The sequence below is a fragment of the Paramisgurnus dabryanus genome, chromosome 14 (assembly GCF_030506205.2).
Source record: "Paramisgurnus dabryanus chromosome 14, PD_genome_1.1, whole genome shotgun sequence".
Lineage (NCBI taxonomy): Eukaryota > Metazoa > Chordata > Actinopteri > Cypriniformes > Cobitidae > Paramisgurnus > Paramisgurnus dabryanus.
The window spans coordinates 30,738,906-30,763,257 of record NC_133350.1 but is presented as its reverse complement, the minus strand read 5'-3'; the positions used below and the strand labels follow the sequence as shown (position 1 = coordinate 30,763,257).

The 24,352-nt window shown below is 39.5% G+C and overlaps 1 protein-coding gene across 2 annotated transcripts in view; it reads left to right on the top strand.

Moving 5' to 3' along the window:
* The window catches only part of rap1ab (RAP1A, member of RAS oncogene family b), a 29,454-nt gene extending 6,587 nt beyond the window's left edge, over positions 1-22,867 (top strand). Inside the window, exons 2-7 of one of the 2 annotated variants that reach the window (XM_065241991.2) lie at positions 14,593-14,681; positions 14,893-14,961; positions 15,045-15,101; positions 19,622-19,762; positions 22,529-22,672; positions 22,748-22,867. In XM_065241991.2, coding sequence (XP_065098063.1) covers positions 14,625-14,681; positions 14,893-14,961; positions 15,045-15,101; positions 19,622-19,762; positions 22,529-22,672; positions 22,748-22,837 — 558 coding nt within the window. In that variant the 5' untranslated portion in view covers positions 14,593-14,624 and the 3' untranslated portion in view covers positions 22,838-22,867. The remainder of the gene's footprint in view (positions 1-14,592; positions 14,682-14,892; positions 14,962-15,044; positions 15,102-19,621; positions 19,763-22,528; positions 22,673-22,747) is intronic. The other variant, XM_065241995.2, reaches the window with a different exon arrangement.
* The last annotated feature ends 1,485 nt before the right edge of the window (positions 22,868-24,352 follow it).

Below are 24,352 nucleotides of genomic sequence, written 5' to 3'. Positions count from 1 at the left end.
GAAATGACCACTGTGGTAGATGAAACGGAGACAATCTGCCATTTGGATATTAATCCACTGGACCGATCGCGTGCTTTTTAACAAGGTATGTTGCGTGAATATCTGATAATGTATGAATCCTGGTTCTGTTTTTGATCTGTGGCTGCTGTTTGCACAACGTAAAACCAAAGACGACGCAAAACCAAAACTTTCTGAAAAGCGTCCTGCTTTAGAAATGACCACTGTGGTAGATGAAACGGAGACAATCTGTCCTTTGGATATTAATCTACTGGACCGATCGCGTGCTTTTTAATAAGGTAATGTTGCGTGAATATCTGATAATGTATGAATCCTGGTTCTGTTGTTGATCTGTGGCTGCTGTTTGCACGTTCAAATTAATGTTTTGTTTTTACTAGTTCACAGACAACCGTCAACTGTATTTTTACTCCATGACAATTTCATATTAAAATCTTATCAGTTAACGGTTAATGTTCGGTTTAGAAGCTACGGTTGTCGGTCGGGAAAATTAACTGATATGAGCATCTCTATTCCACAGTGTGTAAAAAAGAACAATTATACTTAAATATTATTTTTTTATTAAAACATTTCAACATTATAGAAAACTTTTTAGAGCTTCTGTTTAGGTTGTCTGTGTTAATGTTTGTTGACTTTTCTCCTGACTCTCTTGGTGTAAATCCTCCTCTGGCTGATACTGTTAAAAAGAGAGAGAATAAGAAATACATTTTATTTATTTAACATACTGTCTGACAATGACTAATAAATCAGCTAAAGTAGGGGTGTGACGGTCATTATATAACCGTGAGACCGACGGTTATAGTTGAACACCGTCATTAGAACTCTATAACCGGCAAAACCGTGTTATTAAAATATTTTTTAAAAATTTTTTATCATAAAGAATTTTTAAATACTAATTAAAAACAACTGTTAACAGTCTGTGTTATACGCCCCCTCACGTTCTCACGCAGTGAAAAATACAGAGCGGAGCAGACACTGACAACGCGCTGACATACAGGACAGACCAGGTTACTTTTCGGTTACTTTTGAGATTTAACATATTAAACAAAGTCTCACCTTTCCAATCATCTCTTCCTTCTAGTTAATTTATAGCATCAAATAAACATGAATGACCATGAGAAGGAATGTTGTTTTAACCGCGGAAAGGCGTCAGTACACTCCGCTTTTCAAGTTCAAATCCTCCCATGCTAATCTACTAACTCTCTTGAACGCACATTCACTGCTAGTTGTCTTGCTGTTAATTTTAAAGAAACGTAGAGCAAGTAGCTAATCAGTGTCTAGTTTATTCAAACGCCGGGTGAGCACTGTGCAGCGCGTCTGCGGAGAGCGTTTGCTGCGCGTGGCCATTGTGCTTTTACACCGGCTGCGTTTAATAACAATCTCAAGTTCACATTACTTTCTTTTACCTGCATTTATGAGCAAAACCTCTTCAATATGCTTTTAATCCACATTGTTTTCGTGCTGTTCTGGTCCGTGTAATGACAGATATTACAGACATAAAAAGCCCAATGCACAAATCTGTTTCTCTGTAGATTATTAAAATAGATGATAGATAGAGGATTAATTTATGCTGGGCAGAGAGTGACAGCGCAGTCTTCTGGCAACAGTGTGTTTTTTTATTTTTATATTTCATTGTTTTCTGTTAAATTGTTATTACTGTTTAAAACACACTTGGCATCACATTCGTGATTTTATGGTAAAATGACACTTTCCCGTCAATCCACGAGCATTTAAACGAGCAAAACGCCCCCCACTGACGGTTATGTGACGAACCGTCACATTTGACTCACGCCATAACCGTCATCACCAATTCTGAAACCGGCACACCCCTAAGCTAAAGCTACAGGTGCTAAGGTGCACTTATAAACACACGCACGTGCACATACACATACTCTGAATGCAAGCATTAGTTTAATATCACTCACATTGTTGCAGGATGAAAATAGTTATTAAAAACCCTTAACATTTTAATACTTCATCCAGTAACATTAGGCTACATTTTGCTGACAGGATGACTAAATGGCGATGCATGGTCGCCCATTTATAGAAACAAACATAATATAGGGTCTGAGTTTCAGTATAAAATTAAAGTTTTACAGTTTGTATATAATGTTAATGTGAATTAAAACTTACCTCGAATTCTTTAAAGAGATCGGGGTGTCTGTCTTTCAAGAGCTTTGCCAAATTCTTTGTTTGATAGCGACAAACTACTTAAGAGAGATTCCCGTGTGCTCGTAAGAGGCGTTCTTCCTCTTCTTAACTCTTGTGGAGCGTCAAATACACACGCGCGTATATGCTGCCCCCATCAGTCCCGGAAGAGTATTGCAGCCTTGGTACCTCCGGTAGCAGAGAAAGCAGGTACCGTCATGTTTAAAAAAAATTGGTATTGACTTGGTACCGAAGTATCGGTTCTCGTGACATCCCTAGTGATGATAATAATAGCATAATTATTTAAAACTATAATGGGCAAACATGCTAACTATAGTTATGAAGGCTAGCACGATCGGCTGTAGACCTATATGTCTGACTATCGTAGCGAGGAAATGCCACTATGTCTGACTATCGTAGCGAGTAGGGCTGTCACTTTTGAGAAAAATCAAATTCGAACGGATTTCGAATATCATGCAATGTATCCGAATATATTCGAATATCTAGCCCCCCCCCCCGCGCACATAAAAACCGTAATGGAGATTCAATCACAAAATTATTAACAGCGACAGTCATAAACAGGGCTGTCTGGATTACTTTTTTCCTTTATGTTTGAAACAGCAGGTTATCAACTTATGAATAACAAACTTATATATATATATATATATATATATATATATATATAAACGATTCAGAACAGTTACAAACTATAGCGTGACAACTTAAACAGCAGCATGAGTAAGGCATACAGCCAAGCCCCAAACGGAATTCGCGCCCGCAGATTTCAGCAGAAAACTCAGCGGAATTCCGCGGATTTAATGCCCGTCATTGACAAGCACACATATCCCGCGCTTGAGCGTTTTTGTGAGAAGAAATCTCATTGACAACAAGAACACATACATAGCCTATCCCGCGGGTTTGTGAGCCGTCATTGACAAGTACATTAACCCTGCGCGTGCTGTTTGCTTGCCCGTTCTTAATGATAGAGAGCACACAAACCCTACTTGAGATGAAATTAAACTTACCGCTGAGTAAAGCAGCTCTCACTTGACTCTGTCGTCTATGTGACGCGCGACAGTCAGCACATCATCATTTAAAATCCGTTTACAAGACAAATCCGTGTTGTTTAATATAAAGTTTACATTCCGTTGTAAAAATGACAGCTTATCTTCATACATGCTAATTTCATAATGCGAACGTATTAACACAGGCTTTTTATTCTGCTATAATATTTAACACTATAAACAATATGTCACTTTATATACAAACTATCATTCTATCTTGACATGCACATTAGGTTCATTTCGGTCCAATTTGATTCCCTCTCTTGCGCACAGTTGCAGTCGTCGGTCTCACTCTCAGCCTCCTTCCCATTACGAGGTGTTGCTGTGAAAAATGCGCTAAACATGTCATTTTAAAAACCGGATGGTTTATTTAAAGTTCGAATACGGGTATTTCACGTCATGTTCGAATGCATATTCGAATATCGAATAAAAAGTGACAGCCCTAGTAGCGAGGAAATGCCACTATCTAAATTCACATCTTGTGATGATTAACTATCATGTGGCGTTTGTCGGACTTGGGAGCACCACACATACCTTAGTAAAGCATAAAACTTCAGCCCAGCAGCAACAGTTGGAATCTCCAAGACTTCTGTGAGAGGAGCGAAGTACCGGAGTGACAGCAGTCAGGCATGTGAGCGCTTACTGACAGCGTGACTCGCTAATGCTGTAAACTAATTTTTCCAGCTCAGGATCAAAAAAGTCTTATTATCTTCTTAAATTTGTAAATGGACAGCAGAAATTTAAAGCATTGACTGGAGTATCCATAAGTTTTGCGCAGTTATTTACGGGATGATGCAATAGGCTATTTCGTTTCTTTTCTGCTTTGAAAAATTCTAATTAAACATATTAACTATAGTAACGTGAAATAGTATTTATTTTCAATATCTTTTGAGTTTAATATGAATTATGGAACAGTTTTTGTTATTGTTTGTAACCCATTTTATTGTGCAATAAATTATTTAACGTTCAACCAGTTGTGTTTGGAGGAGTGCGTTATATGCACGGAGTGTTACCCAAAAAAACACTCTAAAAATGTCTAAAGAAATTGGAATCAAGGTTTTGCTTACAAGAAACGATGTTAAACAATGTTAAGCTCGGCATGTTATTTCTATTTTGTTTCAGGTTGCTATTCTATAAAAATGTATTGTACAAAATGGGTTATAAACGATGACAAAAAAAATCTATAATTCCAATTACATTCAAAACACACACACACACACACACACACATATGGAAACACATATTATTTCATCTTGTTATCGCTAATATAATTTGTTGTTTTAATAATAAATAAGAATACTGTTTCCCAATGCTTTGCGGGGGGGATCGGAGGGCGTTTGAGCTTTGGGGGGTTACTGTTGTGCGTGATTTTTTGATGCTTCACCGCGGTGAGAAAAAAATCCTAACCGTCACAGCCCTATACACCCCTACTGACTTGATGGTTACTAGCGGACCAATCACAGAGCTTGCGCTCCGTTTATTATGGGCGCATTGTTACATTTTTGGAGAGGTGTGCGTCAGGTTATGCACAGCCTACGGCATAGGTCCTCCTTGGGACCATAAATCACTCGTTATCAGTAGTAGTTAGGGGTGGGACAGCTTACATTTCTCATCGGTTTGTATCACGGTTTTATGGTCACAGTTTTGGGTATGGTTCAGTACTAACAATGTTTAGAAAAAGTGCTACAGCCAAATTAACAGACCATTCTTTTGTTTAGCGACATACGTATTTTTGTTTAGTAACAAAAGAGGGTCTTTGCTTTCAGTATCCTTGTTTGCATTTACGGCATCGGACCCTCTCAGATCCACTGCGGATGTCATTTCATTGCGTTGGCAGCCAGCCTCGTCTCGAATGACGTTAAAAAGCCTAGGAGTGTGTTTGGCATCGAGCATCGTTGTGATCATGGCTAGTTTAACTTCTTCATGCTTGTTTAATTTTTTCACCAGCTGTGGATCAGCTTTGCGCAGGCGCCGCACACACATGCTTGCTTTTTCGACAATTGTTAAGTTTTATCGATTTAATTCTTATCGACTATTAATTGTTAACATCCCTAGCCGTTACCATTACTGTCAATAAATGCTGCGCATTACTATAATTAATCTCACTGAAGCGATTTTCACCTGAGTAGGTTCTCTCATCCATAGGCAATGTTTTTAAACAGCTCTGCTCTACTCTACTGTAGCTGTGATGAACGTGAGCGGGCGCTCTGTATTTACAGTCATGCAGGGCTTAGCGGAGCTTCAGCTTTCATTATAAAACATTTATTATAAATGAGTTAATGAACCATGCATTATATACGTACCGACCCGAGGGAGGGTGAACTGAATGGTTGGACTTTTCCAGAGAACCGTCCCACCCCCAGTAGCAGTGTTGTCACTTTACCAAAATTTCAGTAGTCGGTACCAATATGAGTAAAAATTCATGGTTCTCAGTACCAGTTTCGGTATCATAACAAAAACATGCTAATTAAACAACACGCTATTTTTTTTATTCATGAATTTAAATATCAATATAAAATAGGGATGCACCGATAGGATTTTTTTGGGCCGATACCGATTTAAACAGACAACTTCTGGCAGATACCGATGCCGATACCGATATTAAACACTTGTATACAATACTATACAGTTGGTCTATTAGCTAGTTTATTTCTGCATCAAATTATTTTTACTGAACATGGATTGGATCTAATTAACATTCAACTGACCAACATAATAAGAGAGGCACAAATTAAGCTAAAACCAATATAATAAGACAGTATGACAACCCTCAAAGGTGGTTTTTGCTTTTCAGCATTTATTTTATTAACAACATTAACAAATTTTTTTAAATATAATGGATTTCTTTATCCAGTTAATTAATAAACAAACAATCGGTATCGGCCTCTCTCGTGGCATTGCCGATATGCCGATGGTTTCAAATTCATCAAAAATCGGCCGATAAATATCGGCGGCCGATACATCGGTGCATCACTAATAGAAAATCATAATATTAAAGCATTGCCATTCTGTTTTTACTTTACATTTATACATCAAAATTCATATGTTGCTGAAAAGTTTGGATTGCAAAGATTAAGGGGCGGTATTATTATAATAAGATCATCTTCTGACATCACAAGAGGAGACAAATTTCAATGACCTGTTTTTTCACATGCTTGCAGAGAATGGTTTACCAAAACTAAGTTACTGGGTTTTTCTTTTTCTAGGTTGATAGAAGCACTGGGGACCCAATTATAGCATTTAAACATGGAAAAAGTCAGATTATCATGATATGTCCTCTTTAATGTGCGTTAAACTTAGGGCTGGGTATTGTTTAAAATCTTTCGATCCGGTGCCAATTTCGATACCTCTGTTTCGATCCCGGTTCCTAACGATACTTTTTTCGATACCATGTTTTAAAATCCATTGAAACATTAACAAAAATACATTAAACACACAACTTTTATTTTTCACCTTAATTAAAACAAATTCTGGTAACACTTCTCACTCAGGGTAACATTAATAAAACTGGTTGTGCTTTTTGGAAAGGGGTGCGCCAGCAGACACACTTATCAGTTTTTTTTATGAAAATAATGAAACCAAAATAAAGAAATTAAGAATATAATAAACACTGCTTTATTTTATTAAATGTAAAATGGTATTTAGCTTGGACTAACAGTATTTGTGGGTTCATTATAGCTGCAACTTTGACAAAAAGTTAAAATATTTAAATGGTTGACTGAGTTTTACTGGGAAGATTTGTATGCATGTTTGTTTTTTGTAAACAATACTCAACTTCATAATTATCAAAATATTAAATACATTTGGGATTTTTAAAATGAGTAGAAAATGGCATTTAATTCAAGTGAAATTAGCAGACCAGTTAAATTGAATTTTAGTTTGTTTTAAATAACGAGCCAGGCTTTGGGCTGCGCGTGTGCGTCAAGTTTAAACCATAGACTGTAAAAAATAGGTTTAAACGCATCATCCATTTTGCGAGACGGGGGCATGAAGGCTTTGCGATGTGGAGAGACAGGCGCAAGTATTTCATAAGCATTGAGAGACACAAGCTGCGCACGTGGGTCTAGTTTAAACACCTTGTCGAGACTGTTGTGGGAGACGCGAGCGCAGAGCCTTGCCATGCGGAACCAGGCGCGAGTAAATCAGGCAGAGACACAGGCTGTGCACGTGCTTTAAATTGAAACCCCTCGTCACTAGGAGAAGCGCCGTTTTGGTTGACGTGTCGTGCCTTTCACGGAGACAACACGGCCATGCTTGCGCTAACTCTATTGGTAAGACTGTCACAAAGCCTTTCTACACTTGTGTTGGGTGACTGCGAGGTGGACTGTGAGTATTTTTATAAATCCTCCCCGTCACGTGGTGGTGGACAGCCAATCGCTGGCGCTTTAGGTCCTTACATGCAAGTACAGGCTCACAGACACAGCCGCTTTTGGAATCTAAATTTGGCATCGAAAGATAAATCATTTTTCGATACTCAAAGTACTGAAGTTTTTCATTCGATACCATAAAAGTATCGACGTTCGGTACCCAGCCTAGTTAAACTAAGGGCTGGGTGATAAAAAAATAACAATGCAAGTAATGCTTGAGATTACATGTTGTAGACCAGCCTTCCGAGTGCGGCAAACCAGACAGTGAAAGGCTTGTTTATACTTGGGTCTGTCTCCGCAGCACATCTCCCCAAACGGACATGGCATTTATTTTTTACTTTGAGTAATCACGTCTATAAGGCCTTGTTTATACTCACACTTGTGGCCCCAGACTACAGGTCTCTACTGACTGCAGGCCTGCTTTTCTATGCAAATGAGGCATTTATTCTTCATCCATTTGCCGCTGTAATATTCTTTGAAATAACACAGGACAAATCGGAATATTAAATCTGTAAACAAACACAAATTATTGCTGAGTAGCAGTTTGCTGGAACAATGCTTGTCTCTTGCCCTCATCTCTTGCCCTCTGTACTTATGAAGTATTTAGGCCAGTTCACACTGGTCCAACTCCATCCAACCCCAACATTCTCAACAAGTCTCTTTTATTTTGATCCAACAACTGCCAACAGTTGTTTCATACTGACCCAACAGACTCCAACAGACGCTGTGATATAGGGCTGTGCAATTAATCATTTTTGAATTTCAATTTTTGAATCATGCAATTACAAAAACAAGATGATAAAGGTCAAACAATTATTGGGCGATTAAAATATAAATTGCGTGCTGCTGGGACGATGGGTTTGTATGGCACTTCGAAGTAGGCATGGGCCGATTACCAGTTTTAAGGTAAACCAAGGTTTTAAAGAGTCAAGGTTTTAAAACCACTAAAATTTTCTGTGATACCATTTTCAAGGTATGAGCGGTGTTATTTTTGCTTAAGGTTATCATACCGCCAAAATCTCATACCAGCCCATGCCCTACTTTGAAGGCACCACTGCTTTGACACATTTGGCCTATTCCAACACTTACTTAAAGCTCTACTGTGTACTTTATTGAGTTAATTCTTAACAAAAACCCATGTTTTCTTTCAAAAGTATGTGCTCATTCATGTGTAATTACTTCCACCCCACTAATCAAAGTATTCTCGTAAGTGTAGAATCTGCTATTTAAAATGCATACCGTCGAAGCTCTCTCTGGCTGAATCCATGTTGTGCCTCCATCTTTGAAATACATTCGCCGACGAGGGACATTCCTGAAATTCAAGCTCCGCCTTTCGCGCTTTCACTCTACACTCACAGCTGGCTGATAGCTAAAGCCTCCGGAGGTTGCATGTGTAGGCGGTATACGTCATCAAGACAGTCTTATTTCAGAATATTAACAATTATAAAGCTGACAATTATTCTTAGTTAATTGTAAATTGATGTAATATGCTTATGACTTGCGAATGTAATGCTCAGTTGATTTAAATAAACCAGGCTTGATGACGTATCCAGCCTGTGACCTGCGTAGCTGAATCCTTCGGATTTTACAACAGCCGCACACCGTCATGAACCTGCGATCTAATGCTTTGATTTGAAAGCCTGTTGAAGACATATTCTCGAGGACATTAAAACAAATCGCCAAGGAAGGGAAACGGGGATTTTAAACGACAACGTGACAGGAAAAACATCAAGACCAAAGTCACTATTGGAGTTAGTTTTCCAAGATGGGGCTCAAGGGACACTGAAGTTGCACTTTATATCTTCTCCACAGGTAATTCAGCATATTCGTTTACATCTATACAGTCCATGTTGTAAACTTGAAGTTTTATAGTTCCTTGGCTAACTTTAGCATGATTATGCATAACACTTAGTGTAAACACGCATGTGGTTTAATGTGTGTCTCTCCGCCCATTTATGTAATCTGAGGTACTGAGATAAATGTTTTTCATCTTTTCTGACCTCTAGCACAAACGCATGGTGACAGCCCTATTTTTAGCTTTTCATTGATAAAAGCGTCTGATCTGCGCGTCTTTCGTTTCATTTTACAAGCGTGTGAAAGTTGCGCGATCTTTTTTCACCAATATGAGAGAAAGCTCTTACATATACACGGACATGTAACGTTTACTTAAAACATAAGCATTGTACTCTGACATAATGTCTGACATAATGCTCTGATAAAAGCGTCTGATCTGCGCGTCTTTCGTTTCATTTTACAAGCGTGTGAAAGTTGCGCGATCTTTTTTCACCAATATGAGAGAAAGCTCTTACATATACACGGATATGTAACGTTTACTTAAAACATAAGCATTGTACTCTGACATAATGTCTGACATAATACTCTGATAAAAGCGTCTGATCTGCGCGTCTTTCGTTTTATTTTACAAGCGTGTGAAAGTTGCGCGATCTTTTTTCACCAATATGAGAGAAAGCTCTTACATATACACGGACATGTAACGTTTACTTAAAACATAAGCATTGTACTTTGACATAATATTAGTTCGCGTCCATTTAAACCCGTCATGGTTGTTTTTTGTATGTGATTTTAAGCGGACATATCATGACAATCAGACTTTTTTCATGTTAAACATAAATCTGTGTGCTTTGATGGATCACAGGCAAAGGACATTGCAAATTGTTCATTTTTTTCTCATTGCTTTTGCTTTGTAGCTACTGGAAGCCATGTTAACCTTGGCATGACACGGCCGGGCCACCGTACGAGTTAAAACGCGTTCCGAATGGGGGGGGGCTAGAAAGTAATATTCAGTTGCTTGTCATATAGACTTTCACCGCTAGATGGGAGTAGATCCTACACAGTGGAGCTTGAATAAACAGGTTAAATAAATGCATGTTTTCAAAGTTACTGAGTAATTGTTTAAAATAATAGTGACAATGAAAAAATATGATTTTGCCCATAACCAAGATTATTTTTTGGCTATATCGCCCAACCCTAATAGAAACCCACTTTTTGGTGTGCCTTTCAATCAGCAGCAGCTAATGATGCCATCTTTGTTTTTTGTTGACATGCGACAGCATGGCCAAAGTGCCTGAGGGATCATGTGGCTGTGAAAAAATTATTTTGTTCAAGCAAAAATTATTTTTACCCTATGAATTAACATGAAAATATTGTTGAAGCCAAACCAAACTTGATTTCATCCAAACTTTACAGAATGACCATGTGTTGACAGGGATCTGTTCCAATAGGTTTATTCCTTATAATTCAAGATAATTCAAGGGTATGTTAGTGGTTGAAATAATATGGGTATTTCAATGGTAGATGTTCATATATTTTCACTTAAAATCTTTGGCAGATGCTTATATACCCAAAGTGACTCTGGGAGTGCACATATTTAAAACTGAATAAATAACATAAACACCTATTTTATACTGTATTTGCTCAGTTCACAATGTTTTCGTAAACAGATTGGCTTTTGCCAATAACATCAACCAGTCCAAATATAAAATCATTAAATTAAAACATAAACTCAATTAAGGAACTATTTATCAATGCTACGTTTAGTCAATCAAATTTGAGAATCTGACTTAATTGTCGTACAACGTCTAATGTGTTTTACCCATAATTGATATGAATATGAAGTCAGCCCAGAGCTTTTCCTAGGTTAACATTTAGAGATTGTATTTGTTGCAATATAAAATCAATTTCCCTTACTTTCATTTGACTTAGTTAAATGCAAGAAGTCAAGTTTAAGATGGAGGTTAAACAAACCATCTTTCTGTCCAATATTTGAGCTGGCCAGAGTGTTGCAGGACTAGTCCAGCACACCCACCCTCCATTGACTTTAGCTTCTCTTGGGACCTTTGCACTCACATGCAGTCATAGCCAAATGATTAGCTTACAAATTCAATAGACTTTAATCAGAGCAATGATTTTGTTCTCCAGATCATTCAGTCTGCCTTTAAAAGTAGTTTGGGGAAGTTTCGGCTGCGCTCCTGCTGTGTCAAGAAACAGCCTCTCCTCTCCATCCTTACATGGAAAGACAAGTCCTTGGAATGAAATAAGTAATGAGGTCATGCTTGAAAGAGAAAGATAGACGTGTTTTGTGTTCTTTGTGGGTGAATGTCCTAGAAAAACGAGAGTTTGTGTTGATGACTACATGCGGAAATTTGCTTGTTTCCAACCCTTATTTGAATTGATTATTTGAAGTTGCAGCTGTTTCGTGTGAGCCAAAAGGTGCGGTCATACACTGTATTTCTCCATGTGTTTGCATTTTCTAATTGTTTTTTCCCCAAGCATCATAGGCTGGAAGTCATTTGCTGCTGAAATACTCATAATCACATCTAAGTTGCAGTCCTACATTACCTCGGGTCATTATTCCTCTCTGTGGCCTCAGCTTGGCATCCCATCGTCTTTTCTTGCTGCCCTTACCATTAATGGAAGAAATTTCTCTGCTCTGATTCTGGTTTTCCAGGATTGGTCGGCATGCAGAGTGAAGCATTTAAACAATAACACCTACGAACCTCTCTAAACAGCACTGGATGAGATCCCTTGGTTGCATGCAGTCTGGCTATTATACAGATCTGGGAGATGTAATGTCAGAAGACCTGAATGAGGCTCTGCACATGTTTAATATGTGAAAGTCAGCAGATTGGTTGCCATGTTACAGCTTTTCAGACTGAAAGGATTATCCAACGTGTATTATTCATTCAACGCAACAACAGCAACAGTTGGAAAAGAGTTGGTTTGTTGTTTGTGAAGAACAGCCTAAAAGTGTTAAGTGCCAAGGACAGCTGGAGTAAGTGAAGGAGAACTGGTTTTCGCTGAACACACAGGCTGCTTTCGGAATTAAAGCTGTTCATAGCGCAACTCTGGATTGTTTGCTCTGAAAGCCAGTGGTGGTTAACTATTAACTCTGCAAACTGTTCAGAGTTCTTGTAGTTTAACTGATAGTGTGATGCAATAGGGCTGGGCAATGTGTAATTTTTTTTTTTTTATCGTAATCTCCTTTAAAAAGATATGACAATATCAGATGTGTTCCACTTAAGGCCACTCCACATTGACTGCTCAGTGTTCCATTAATGAACCGCAAGGATGATTTGAAAGCATATGGAGCAGTACTCTTGCATTATTGTTATATCATATGAGTCACAGATGTTTACAAAAGTGAAGCGAATGCAGCAAGATAGACCAAGTGTGTGCCCAAGAGAGAGCCAAAGTGCGCAAGTAAAAGGGATTTGCATGGGATTAAGATCACAGACAACCTCTGCAATTATAACTAGGGATGGGCATTCGATTACATTTTTTTAGTCGATCGTCGGGAGAATTAACGATCGACTATCGATTAATCATTAATATTTTTATCATAAAAAATAATTATTTAACTTTTATAATTCAAAAATGTTGAATACAAAAATACAGCGCGTTTTCCTCCATTAGACCTTTATTACAAGATCAACTTGTGGCAAACAGTTAAACTACATTTAGTTAGACAAACGGAAGATATATGCGCTTGAATATGCGGTGCTCTAAAGCAGCGGAACCTGCAGCTGCGAGCCGCATTCTTAAACAGAGACTTCATTTGTTCCAAAAAATCATGACCTCTTCATGATTATTTTTTTGAAATCAAAACGGAAGGTCACAGATAACGGAGTACGGTGTCAAATATTGCACCCTGGTGGTAAAATGTTGAATTTCTGCCATACAGTGAAATTCATTTAACTGCTTCAAGACACATGCTACGCTAGGCAACGCAACCTGCATTAGATAAAAAAGTATTCGATTAATCAACAAACAAATTAACGTCATCGACTAAATTCTTAACGATCAATTATCGATCGTCGATTAATCATGCCCATCCCTAATTATAACAAATGATTATAGGTAACCAGGTAATACTAATCCCGTGTGAATAGGGTGTAAGTTATACATTGTAATGCTTTGCATTTATAAATTATTTAAATTGTCAGCCACCTGAGCACTTAATTTATATTTTAAAGGCTTATTATTATGGTTCAGTAGGTCTGCTTGTTCAACTCTTTAAAATGAGGGATTTACAACATTCACGACGAGAAATGTCAGCAAACTGGACTGAAGCAGATATCAGGTAAGTTAGCTCGTAACTTACTGCGTTGAAACGGAGATCGTTCAGCAGCATAAAAGAATATCGCGTCACGTGCTCATTTGAGCTATAATAAACGAAAATAACCGCTCGTCATCCCAACAAGATGTATCGTTCAGCTCCTCAAAATGCGGGTTTTAAATGCATATAAACAATCACGATGAGAAATGTCTGAAAACTGTATTAAAGCAGAAATCAGGGAGCTCGTCAAATATCCATTCTGAAGCTGAGATCATTCACCAGCATAGAACTGTGCGTTCACGCGCTCCTTTATAGCCTTATCATAAACAAAAATGCACGCGAGTGGTTTCTGGAGAGAGAAATATTAAATCATTTGCAAACTTCAGACGCTGTGTAGAAGAGAGGGCGGGACTTTCAACAGGTCACATGTCTTTCCGGGACCATCAGATGCTGGGTAATTATGGCAGTGTGAATGAACAAAAAATCTAAGGATTCCGGAAAAATCCAGGATGCCGTTCCCGTGTATTTTCCGGAATGTCTGTGTGAAAAGGGCTTAAGTGTAAATAAGCCCCCTTTTTTAGGACGATCTCACAATGGGGCATATCGCCCAACATTAACTCCTATGTAACAGTTTTTGGTTTATGTCAGAAATGTAGTTTTCGCCTCATGCTGTATCCAGATCAGTGCAGGCCTTTTGATATGGGTTAAACCCATATAGGCCTAGAGGCTCAGCAGGCCTCAGTTCTGGCTCCACACCATACACTTCCTTCCAGAACCCACAGCTGCTTTGTGTTTAAGAGGTCATGCTCGTGATTTCCCCCACCCCTGGGCTCTGATCCAGGACGCTCCCTACCGCACGCACAAACCGGCATGTATCTGAATGCAATAACACACTCATGCTCTCTTCTTTATCTTGTTTCAGAGTGTTGAGGAGTCTGGTGAAGAGGCCCGGCCATGCGTGAATACAAGCTTGTGGTGCTCGGCTCAGGTGGTGTGGGCAAATCAGCCCTGGTGAGTACATCTCTTCCTCCTCACAACAAGTAGATTCCAGCGCAATGATGTGATCCTCAGGAAAGATTGGTATTGATGACTACATCCCAAATTACTTTGGTTTTCTCCGATTCAATGTGTCTGGCTGTTTTGTAGCTGTAAAGGCCTCTTCACATTTTCACAAGTCGGAATTTCAGGCACAAAAGCTAAACTCTATCTGTGTTTCTTGTAGACGGTCCAGTTCGTCCAGGGAATATTTGTTGAGAAATATGACCCCACAATAGAAGACTCCTACAGAAAGGTAGCTGTTGTCTTCTTAGTGGCTTCTGTCATTGACACCATGATGTTTGTGTCTTGAAATTTCCTCTACTTCTTCCCATGCAGCAAGTGGAAGTGGACGGCCAGCAATGCATGCTCGAGATACTGGACACAGCGGGAACAGTAAGTGCTGTCGGCCTCCCTGTTGTTTCCACACCTCTTTGTCTCTATGAGCTTAGCCAACAACAGCTGGCAGCATACCGCAGCTAGATTAGAGGACAAATAAAGAATTCACACCCTTCTTTTGTTTGTGTTCTGAGTTTAGAGTTGAGGTCATGGAAGAGTCACATTTTCCCAAACCCATATTGAAACTATTTGACTTGGACTAGAAGCAACAGCAGAAGTGTAATGTTAATTATAATGTCCAAAAGGAACATCAACTTTATAGTTTGATCAAGATATACGTTTAGGCAACCCCTTTGGATGAGCCACATTTTATGTTCAACTAACAAACTTCTGTTCGGGAAAGAGGTTTATTGTTATTTCTGCAATTAAAGGTGCCTCAAATAACTGAAAGAGTAATTTTTCAGTAGTGAAATGAGGTTTATTGGATTGGCAGATATGCAGTATGCATCAAAACAAAATTAGACCGATGCATAAATTTGGGCACCCTTGTCATTTTGTTGATTCAAATACCTGTAAATACTTAGCACTGATTAATTAGAACACACAGTTGGTTTGGTGAGCTCATTTAGCCTTGAACTTCATAGACCGGTGCATCCAATCATGAGAAAAGGCATTTAAGGTGGCCAATTGCAAGTTGTTGGACTCTCCTCTGAAGAGTGGCAACATGGAGGCCTCAAAACAACTCTCAAATGACCTGAAAACAAAGATTGTTCAACATCATGCAGGGGAAGGCTACAAAAAGATATGGCAGATAGGGATGTCCCGATCAGGTTTTTTTGCCCTCGAGTCTGAGTCCGAGTCATTTGATTTTGAGTATCTGCCGATACCGAGTCCCGATCCGATACTTTTATAATACATAAAAAAAAAAGAATAAAGAAGAGCGAAAAAACAGAACCAGTCCAGGATGTTCCTTATGTCATGAGTCTAACTCTGTGCCAGCGCATAACTACAGATGTGTTAAAAAAAAATGAATATATACTATATATGTTCAGGGGTTAAATTGGGGTTTGTTTTGTGGGGAGGCTCTGTTGGGAGGGAGGGTTCGAGGGGTAACATGTTTAATCCTGATGAAAGCAAAGCCACTGGGTGTGTTTCAATGACATTTTGTATCTCTGATAGGATTTTATAAGTTTCAGTTTTAAAGCTGTGCCACATGTTGACCCAAACTTTAAAACCTGAACTTTAAATTATGCAAATCTATGAGTCTGACACCCTATATGCATTTGGTGCACATGTCATTATGCACAATTGATCAAACTTTGAATGAAGTTATAAGACTTAACCTCCTTGACTCATTCTATGCATAAGATAGGCTACCCAAAAAGACTCAATTAACAAGAAAAACAACATACTGATTCAGCAATATATCTTATAAATTAGCCATAGAGATTCCCTAAGCTGGTCAGCAGTTAGTTATAAAATACCTATAGTTAGGTCGTGATTCATTTGTATAATCAAAATACATTATTTTATTTAACTATACAATCAGTTGTATCCAGTTATCTAGTTAACATTTTGTAATGAGATGAGTGACATGGCTATACATACTTTAATACTTTGTTTCTAGACTTATATTAAGTTTTTTCGACATGGGCACCATTCTTACCTCTCTTTCTCTCTCTCTCTCATCTCTACAGTAATGTCAAATGATCCTGCGCGAATGCGCGTTCTTGCGGTTCTGAGTGAGACGCGGAACTGCGTCTGAGCACATGTTGACAATAACGATCAACGCGTCGTTTAAATGAGCGGTAAAAACGCGGTTTTGTCGTGGGTTCCTTGCACGCACGAGTGTGAAGCCTATGAATGAAAGCACGTCAATAGGCTTGTTCGACTTCATGCGGCGCCGCAAAAATCGACAGCCGGGTGACGTCAAACTACCGCGAGAGTGATCCGCGAAATCATACGGAGGAGTTTGCTTTTAAATCGTTCTCGCGGAACTTTGACGTCATGCAGCACCACAAGAACCGGCAGCCGGATGAAGTCAAACAAGCCTATTCTCTTCAGTTCACACGCACCAGCGCAGCGCGTACACTGGCGTGGCGCGGAGGGAGCAGAGCGAGAACTTAATGGATTTTAAACCCTGCATATGTATCCGAGTCCTGATCGGGAGGTAACGTCCGATTCCGATCGAGTCTGAAACCACGTGATCGGGGCCGATTTCCGATCACGTGATCGGATCGGGACATCCCTAATGGCAGAGATATAAACTGTCAGTGTCTACTGTGAGGACCGTAGTGAGGAAATGGAAGACCACAGGCACAGTTCTTGTTAAGACCAGGTCATGTAAAATAATGGGGAGTAAAAGGCGAAGGATGGTGAGAACATTCAAAAACAGCCTACAGACCACCTCCAAAGACCTGCAACATCAACTTGCTGCAGGTGGTGTCACTGTGCATCATTCAACAATTAAGCGCACTTTGCACTTTGATACGAAAAAGCCTTTTCTCCACACACGCCACAAACAGAGTCGCTTGAGGTGTACAAATGGAATTTTGGAATAAGGTGCTGTGGACTGATGAAACAAAGATTGAGTTATTTGGTCATGACAAGGGGCGTTATGCATGGCCGCAAAATAACATAGCGTTCCAAGAAAAACACTTGCTGCCCACAGTGAAATTTTGTGGAGGTTTCATCATGCTGTGGGGCTGTGTGGCCAGTGCCGGTACTGGAAATCTGGTTATAGTTGAGGGTCGCATGAATTCCACTCTTCTCAACAAATAATGTTGAGAAATCAGTCACAAAGTTGAAATTACGCCATGGCTGGACATTTCAACAAGACAACAACCCAAAACAGCTCAAAATCTACTCGGGCATTAATGCTAAAGAACAAGTACATTCTAAAATGTTCTGGAATGGCCATTCCAGTCCCCAGACCTGAATATTGAACATCTGGGGGCTGATTTGAAGCAAGCAATCCATGCTTGACAACCATCAAACCTAAATGAACTGGAGATGTTTTGTAAGGAGGAATGGTCTAAAATACATTCATCCAAAATATAGAAACTCATTGCAGGCTATAGGAAGCATATAGAGGCTGTTACTTCTGCTTAAGGAGCCTCTATTAAATATTGTTCCATGTAAGATGACCCGCGGTGTATGGAGATAAAAAAGGCTCTTTCTTATGTGATAAAAACAATAGGCTACCCTTCATTATGTAAGGTCTTTATACACCCCTGATAATATAGTTATGTACATTATATTGGCTTTCTGTCAAGAGATCCTTCAAAAAGTTACACATTGCACATTTAATGCAGAGCCTCTCTCACAGTGCCACCTATAGAGCGGGAGGGTAAAACACACTTCCTGTGTATTTATAATTTATAAAAAGTGCACTTTACCCTCCCGATCTATAGGTGGCACATTAGGCTAGTTTGTTCTCCTTGTGACCCAGTCTGTAGAAACCCTTCTAAAATAATTTCATCCTCATCCACCACTTCTTCCTCCTCTGCCTTTTAGATTGTGTCCATTCATTGTTAGTATAAACATATGACACCATAGACTGTAAAAAAAGATGGACGACGCCTGTTCACTCTCTTCCATTGGTGAAAAGTGAAGCTGCAGGTGTCCCGATATGGCGCTGACATCTTGGGTCTTGAGTCTGCGCACTAGCGATTTCGGGACCAGTCATGCGCACTAGTGAGCAGGAAGGGAAGCCGCGAAGTCAAAACCCCGCCCTCGCTCTCGTAGAATGCGCATATCACACGATATAACAGCTGTCAATCATGACGTGACACCACCGTTTTTATATCATTAAATAACTAACTAAACACAAACCTATTTTAAAAACAAACATTTGAATTTACATCAGCGTGATAAAAACTACAGTAAATGACAGAAACCAGCTTCGGAAAAAAGATAATTGAAGTGTAATTAATTTTTTTAGTTGGTCCCAAGTCCCATTGAATAACATGGGGAGGCGGGGTTTATGACCTATACTGGGACCAGTCACTGGGGGGCGATCGAGACGTTTTGGCTTCACTTTTCAGGGCTTGTGCGGCACGCTTGTATGACACACATGTACCACCCGTACACTCTGAGCTGTTTAATATTGTGTACAATTGGTAAACACATCATTAGTAAACTGTGAAAATTTTTTAGTTGTTGTGTTTACTCAATGATAAGAGTGCTGTAGTTGCCGCCTGTGTTAAGAGTTTTGCCAAAGAAGTGCATGTGTTTTACAAAGTGTCTAACTACCTAAACTTGTTTAAGATTTTGCTGAATGAGTGAATGATTTGACAAATGGGTTTAGGCCACCAAGTTTTTAGTTCTTAGAATGGGGTATAATGTTTTAGCAGTTCAGTAAAACTAGAGAAGGAAAAAGACAGACAAAACGGCATGAGTAGTGCTTATGACTTTCATATGACTCAAAACTTATGTTTTGCTGATGGGAACATTTTATTTTGAGGTGGAATATTTCAGACAACACCCCTCAGTCTTCTCATTGCTGTAATGTATTGCCTGTAGTATTGCTTTAACCATCAAATTAAAGCCTCTTTGTTGTGTTTGCTTCCCTTTAGGAGCAGTTCACAGCCATGAGGGATCTATACATGAAGAACGGTCAGGGCTTCGCTCTCGTGTACTCCATCACAGCACAATCTACATTCAACGACCTGCAGGACTTACGGGAGCAGATCTTACGAGTAAAGGACACGGAGGACGTAAGTTTGGGAGAGAGCCCTTTGAATGGACATTGATATATGGATGCACTTAACCGGCTTAGTTCAACAAATCACTGCCTTACTGAAGCCATTATATGTCTTTCATCACAATCTAAATGCACCTGGTTGTTGCATACGCAGGGTTTAAAGTGCCATTATCTCTCTGTCAATAACATTAGAAAATATAAGTGTTTACTCCCTGTGTGTACTTCCTTTGCCAAATGGCTGATTTGTATTTCAGTGTACTTGAATTATTGTTTTTGTTTTCTTGTTCAGTTTTGCTCCCTTTATCCTGGGTTACAAGAGTTAGGGCTGGACGGGCTGTTAAAATCAGCATGAAAATATCATGAAAATTCATAGCCCAGCCCTAAACCATAGCAAATGTCACACGTTGATAAAACATGTCATGTCATGGGTCTACACCCTGCAGCCGTTCACCCTCAGCCCAAGTCCATCTGTCTTGCCTCGCCTCTGCTGTGTGTCAGTTATGGGATATCCTTTTTTGGACATATACGTGGAGAGAGCCCTGTGCGTGTGTTGGAGCGTAGTGTGAAGTGCATGCCCACGAGACTTTAGCCTTGGGAAGTTAACCACTCTGGAATTTGTTTTGATTGGCCTTCCTCTGTCAGTCTCTCTTCTCCCAGCTCGCTGGACCAGTCGATAAGCCGAAGGTTTAAATCCATTGACGGATGAGACGTGTATTGCGGTCACGTTCATAGTTTAAGTTGATCTTATGCCAGCTGCTCTCATTGGGAAAGTATGAGCGATTTCTCGTTTTCCACTCATTTTGAACAAACCTCATTGGCTGTCTGATGTTGGGAATAACAGTCATCATCATTAATTCTGGATGTTGGTTGGTTTGTTGTTTCTCCAGACTGTCGTTCTCCATTTGGTTCTGTATCCTTGGCTCTGATCTGTTTTGTTACTGTTCGATTTCAGTTGACTCGGGACATTCCTGGTTTTTACCCCTCTATAGAGGCCTTTACTAAAATACCTGCCCCCACCCCTAACTCTTCTAGTTTGTTTAGATTTGAAACATTTTCCATGTGGCCAGTCCAAACATGGTAGGCTCCTGGTGCTAGTGAAGTGGTTCAGTGAGAGAGGACCTCTGTGTGCTCTACTTTTAAGCTACAGAAGAAAAACCTGTTGGGATGTGCAAATGTACATATTTTAAAATCAACTAGTTAGTGGGTTCCCTGAACGATAAGTCTGTAAAAGTAACTGTATTTCAAGGTTGTTGCTTTTTGTGCACTTAATCCTAATGAGATGTTCTTAGTGTCCTTTATGCGTGGAGCAATCTTATTTGAAACAGAAGCTAGAACATTTACATTTAGGCATCTAGCAGATGCTTTTATCCAAATCGACTTGAAAAGATTCGGAAACAATAAAGCGATTTGTCATAGGGAGGCAATGAGCGGAAACGCAATGTTATGCACATTTGTGAGGGTAACAAAAGGCACTGCTCATTTTTTGAACGTAAGGTTCTGGATGGGGTGTAGGAATGTCTGAAGGTGTTAAAAAAAAGTTCTGTAAGTTAGCAGTAGTGACTTATGGGGTGTGCACACCAAAGGGACAGATATCACAAACAACCAACCGGGGCATCATACAACGACTGATAAACAAAGCAGAAGTATCACAGCAACCAAAGCACTCAGCTGAAGAAAGCTGGCTGTGTTTACAAGCTTTGGTGTGCACAACCCCTTATACCTGACACACGCCTAGAGATTACCAGGGCCTGGATCAGAAGTTGTGCAACATCCTCCGTAAGGTATGGCTGCATCTTCCTGATATTGTATAAAGCAAATCTGCATGATCGCACTGCCTTTGCAATGTTGTAAGTGAAGGACAGCTTGTCATTAAAGACTACACCAAGGTTTCTGGCAGATTTGGAGAAAATGGTTGTGTTGTCGAGTTGAATGTATAGGTCATGCTGTAGTGTGGGTTGTGTTGGAAATACAAGCAGCTCCGTCTTAGCTAGTTTCAACTGAATGTGGCTTTTTTTCATCCAAGCCGAGATGTCTTCTAAGCAGGCTGTAATACGTGCTGCTACGGTGGGATCATCTGGGTAAAATGAGAAGGTCTGGGTGTCATCAGCATAGGCGTGGTATGAGAAGCCATGTGCATGTATGATAGGTCCTAAGGCGGTTGTGTAGGTAGAGAAAATGAGTAGACCAAGCACTGATCCCTGAGGGACCCCAGTGACCATCTGAACATGTCCTAACCTTTGCGCATTTGTGCAGCCACAGGATATATCATCACATACTAAAGTGTAACATATTTTTTAGGGTTGTGCTTGCACTGCTACGGTTGCTTTTATTATTATTGTACAAATTAAGATTGAGCGTTGCTGTTAATTCCACCTGAGAAGGTCTTTCTTTGACGCACCAATCATCTGTTTGGCCCCACGCCAAATTTGCAGATGCAGATCAGAGTTCATCAAACTTAAACTTTGAAACGCAGCGACAAGCTTGCGTTTACAGTCTGATACATTTGCATGCCTATGAATTGAAGTCATGAATGTGTATGAATAAAGTGTAAAACCCATTGTATATCACTGACCACAGCTCCTTATGATGTTATCATAAACTAAAATGCACACATGTGGTATGTCAAGAGAAAAATCACAGATAATAAGCAAACTAGTGTTATAATGTTATTGCAATTTGATTCAAACTGGCATTTTACAATAACACTATGTTTCATAACACTGTCCTATAATTTTCATTGATTGACTTGATAAATCTGTGTAACTCTTTTTCCTTTTAGGTGCCGATGATTCTAGTGGGTAATAAATGTGATCTGGAGGATGAGAGGGTGGTGGGAAAGGAACAAGGTCAGAATTTGGCCAGACAGTGGAGCAACTGTGCCTTTTTAGAATCCTCAGCTAAATCAAAGATCAATGTCCTTGACGTAAGTGCATCTTGACAGTTATTCCCTAGTCGTCATGTGTTCGGATAATTCACTTTTCTCTTCTGTGTTTTACAGATCTTCTATGACTTGGTTAGACAGATTAACAGGAAAACACCAGTGGAAAAGAAGAAAGCGAAAAAGAAATCAAATTGTGTTCTCCTGTAGAGCCCTGTCCCAGCAGCAGCTCTGAGCCAGGTCTGTCAAACTTATGAAGTGTTTTCTCAATTAGCTGCAAAATACCTTGTGTTCATTTTATATTTACCTCTTATTTACGTATCACGTGATTCTTGTCACAGAAACATGCAAAGGCAACACGCATAATAGAGATAATGGGGTCACGTGCTGTACATTAGGCTAAATAAAGCAAACGTTGTGCCCCTCGTAAAGTGTTTTCTTTGCATATACCTGAAAACTTCTAAAAGGGACAATAAGTAGGATTTTCCCCAATCTAGGGGTGAAATTGTATTTTGCATTCAAACGAACAGTGCTTTCGCGCCTATGTGCACGTGCACATTGATGCATATAGGTCTTATACATAATGCATACATATATTTTGAAATATAAAAATGTAAACGAGGATCAGATATACAGTTTTTAGCAAACATGCGTGTTCATAGGCGCCAAATTCCGGTGGATGCTCGTCACAGCATCACGCAATGCTTAGCTTACTTACAACGAAAGACGCTCTGAAGTGCCCATGCGCTTTGAAGAGGAGGAAAGCGGCGCGGTCACGTTTTCCGGGTGGTTTTAGACGCGACGTGAAGCAACTGTGCGTATGTGCTTGGCCTTATCGGTGGCTGCTTGAGCCGAGCCCCGGAGCACCCAGGGGATCGGCGCATATCTGCGTGTTTATTGTAGCACTTCCACTAATGAAACAACAAGTGAGAAACCTTTTTGGGGTTATAATGTTTCCAGGCGCACTGAAAACGCATTCTGATGGTGTACTGGTAGCGCAGATTGATACTTATTCGCAACTTTGAGTGACCAAGAGAGAACAGCCGTTTCTTAATCTGATGGCTGCACCCTCCGGAGGTCGCATATGCAGACTGCATGTCATCAAGCCTGGTTTATTATTTTCAGACATTTGTAAGTCATAAGCATATTACAACAATGTATGATTAACAAAGAATAGTAGTCAACTTTATAATTGTTAATGTTATGAATTAAGACAGTCTTGATGACACATGCAGCTTGTAAATGCGCCTTCCGGAGGCTACTGTCTTCCGATTGAGAAACGACCAATATCTTGCCTCATTGTTCCGCAGATCATCGGCGGAGGTAATTTGACACCAATGAGGACATATTTATGAATAAGGACATTGATTGATACATTCGACTAATAAAATACTTTAAAAAACTACACATTGTTCCTTTAAGAACAACTTTCTCCAATTCAACTTTGACTTTGTAGCGGAGAGCGGGGCACAAAGTAACGCTTATTGGCTTTGGCTCTATCTGTCAAAAAATAAATTGTAACACTGTGTTACTGTTACTAACCCTGCTGTGTAAAAATGTTTTCAATCTAAGCTATCAGTTACTAAGACTTGCTGACATGTTTTAAAATGTTATGTTTTAGAAAAACTGAAGAAGTATACTTCCATGCCTTTATAACACTCGTTGGTCAATATTTCACACTGCAAAAAATGACGTTCTTACTTAGTATTTTTGTCGTTTTCAGTA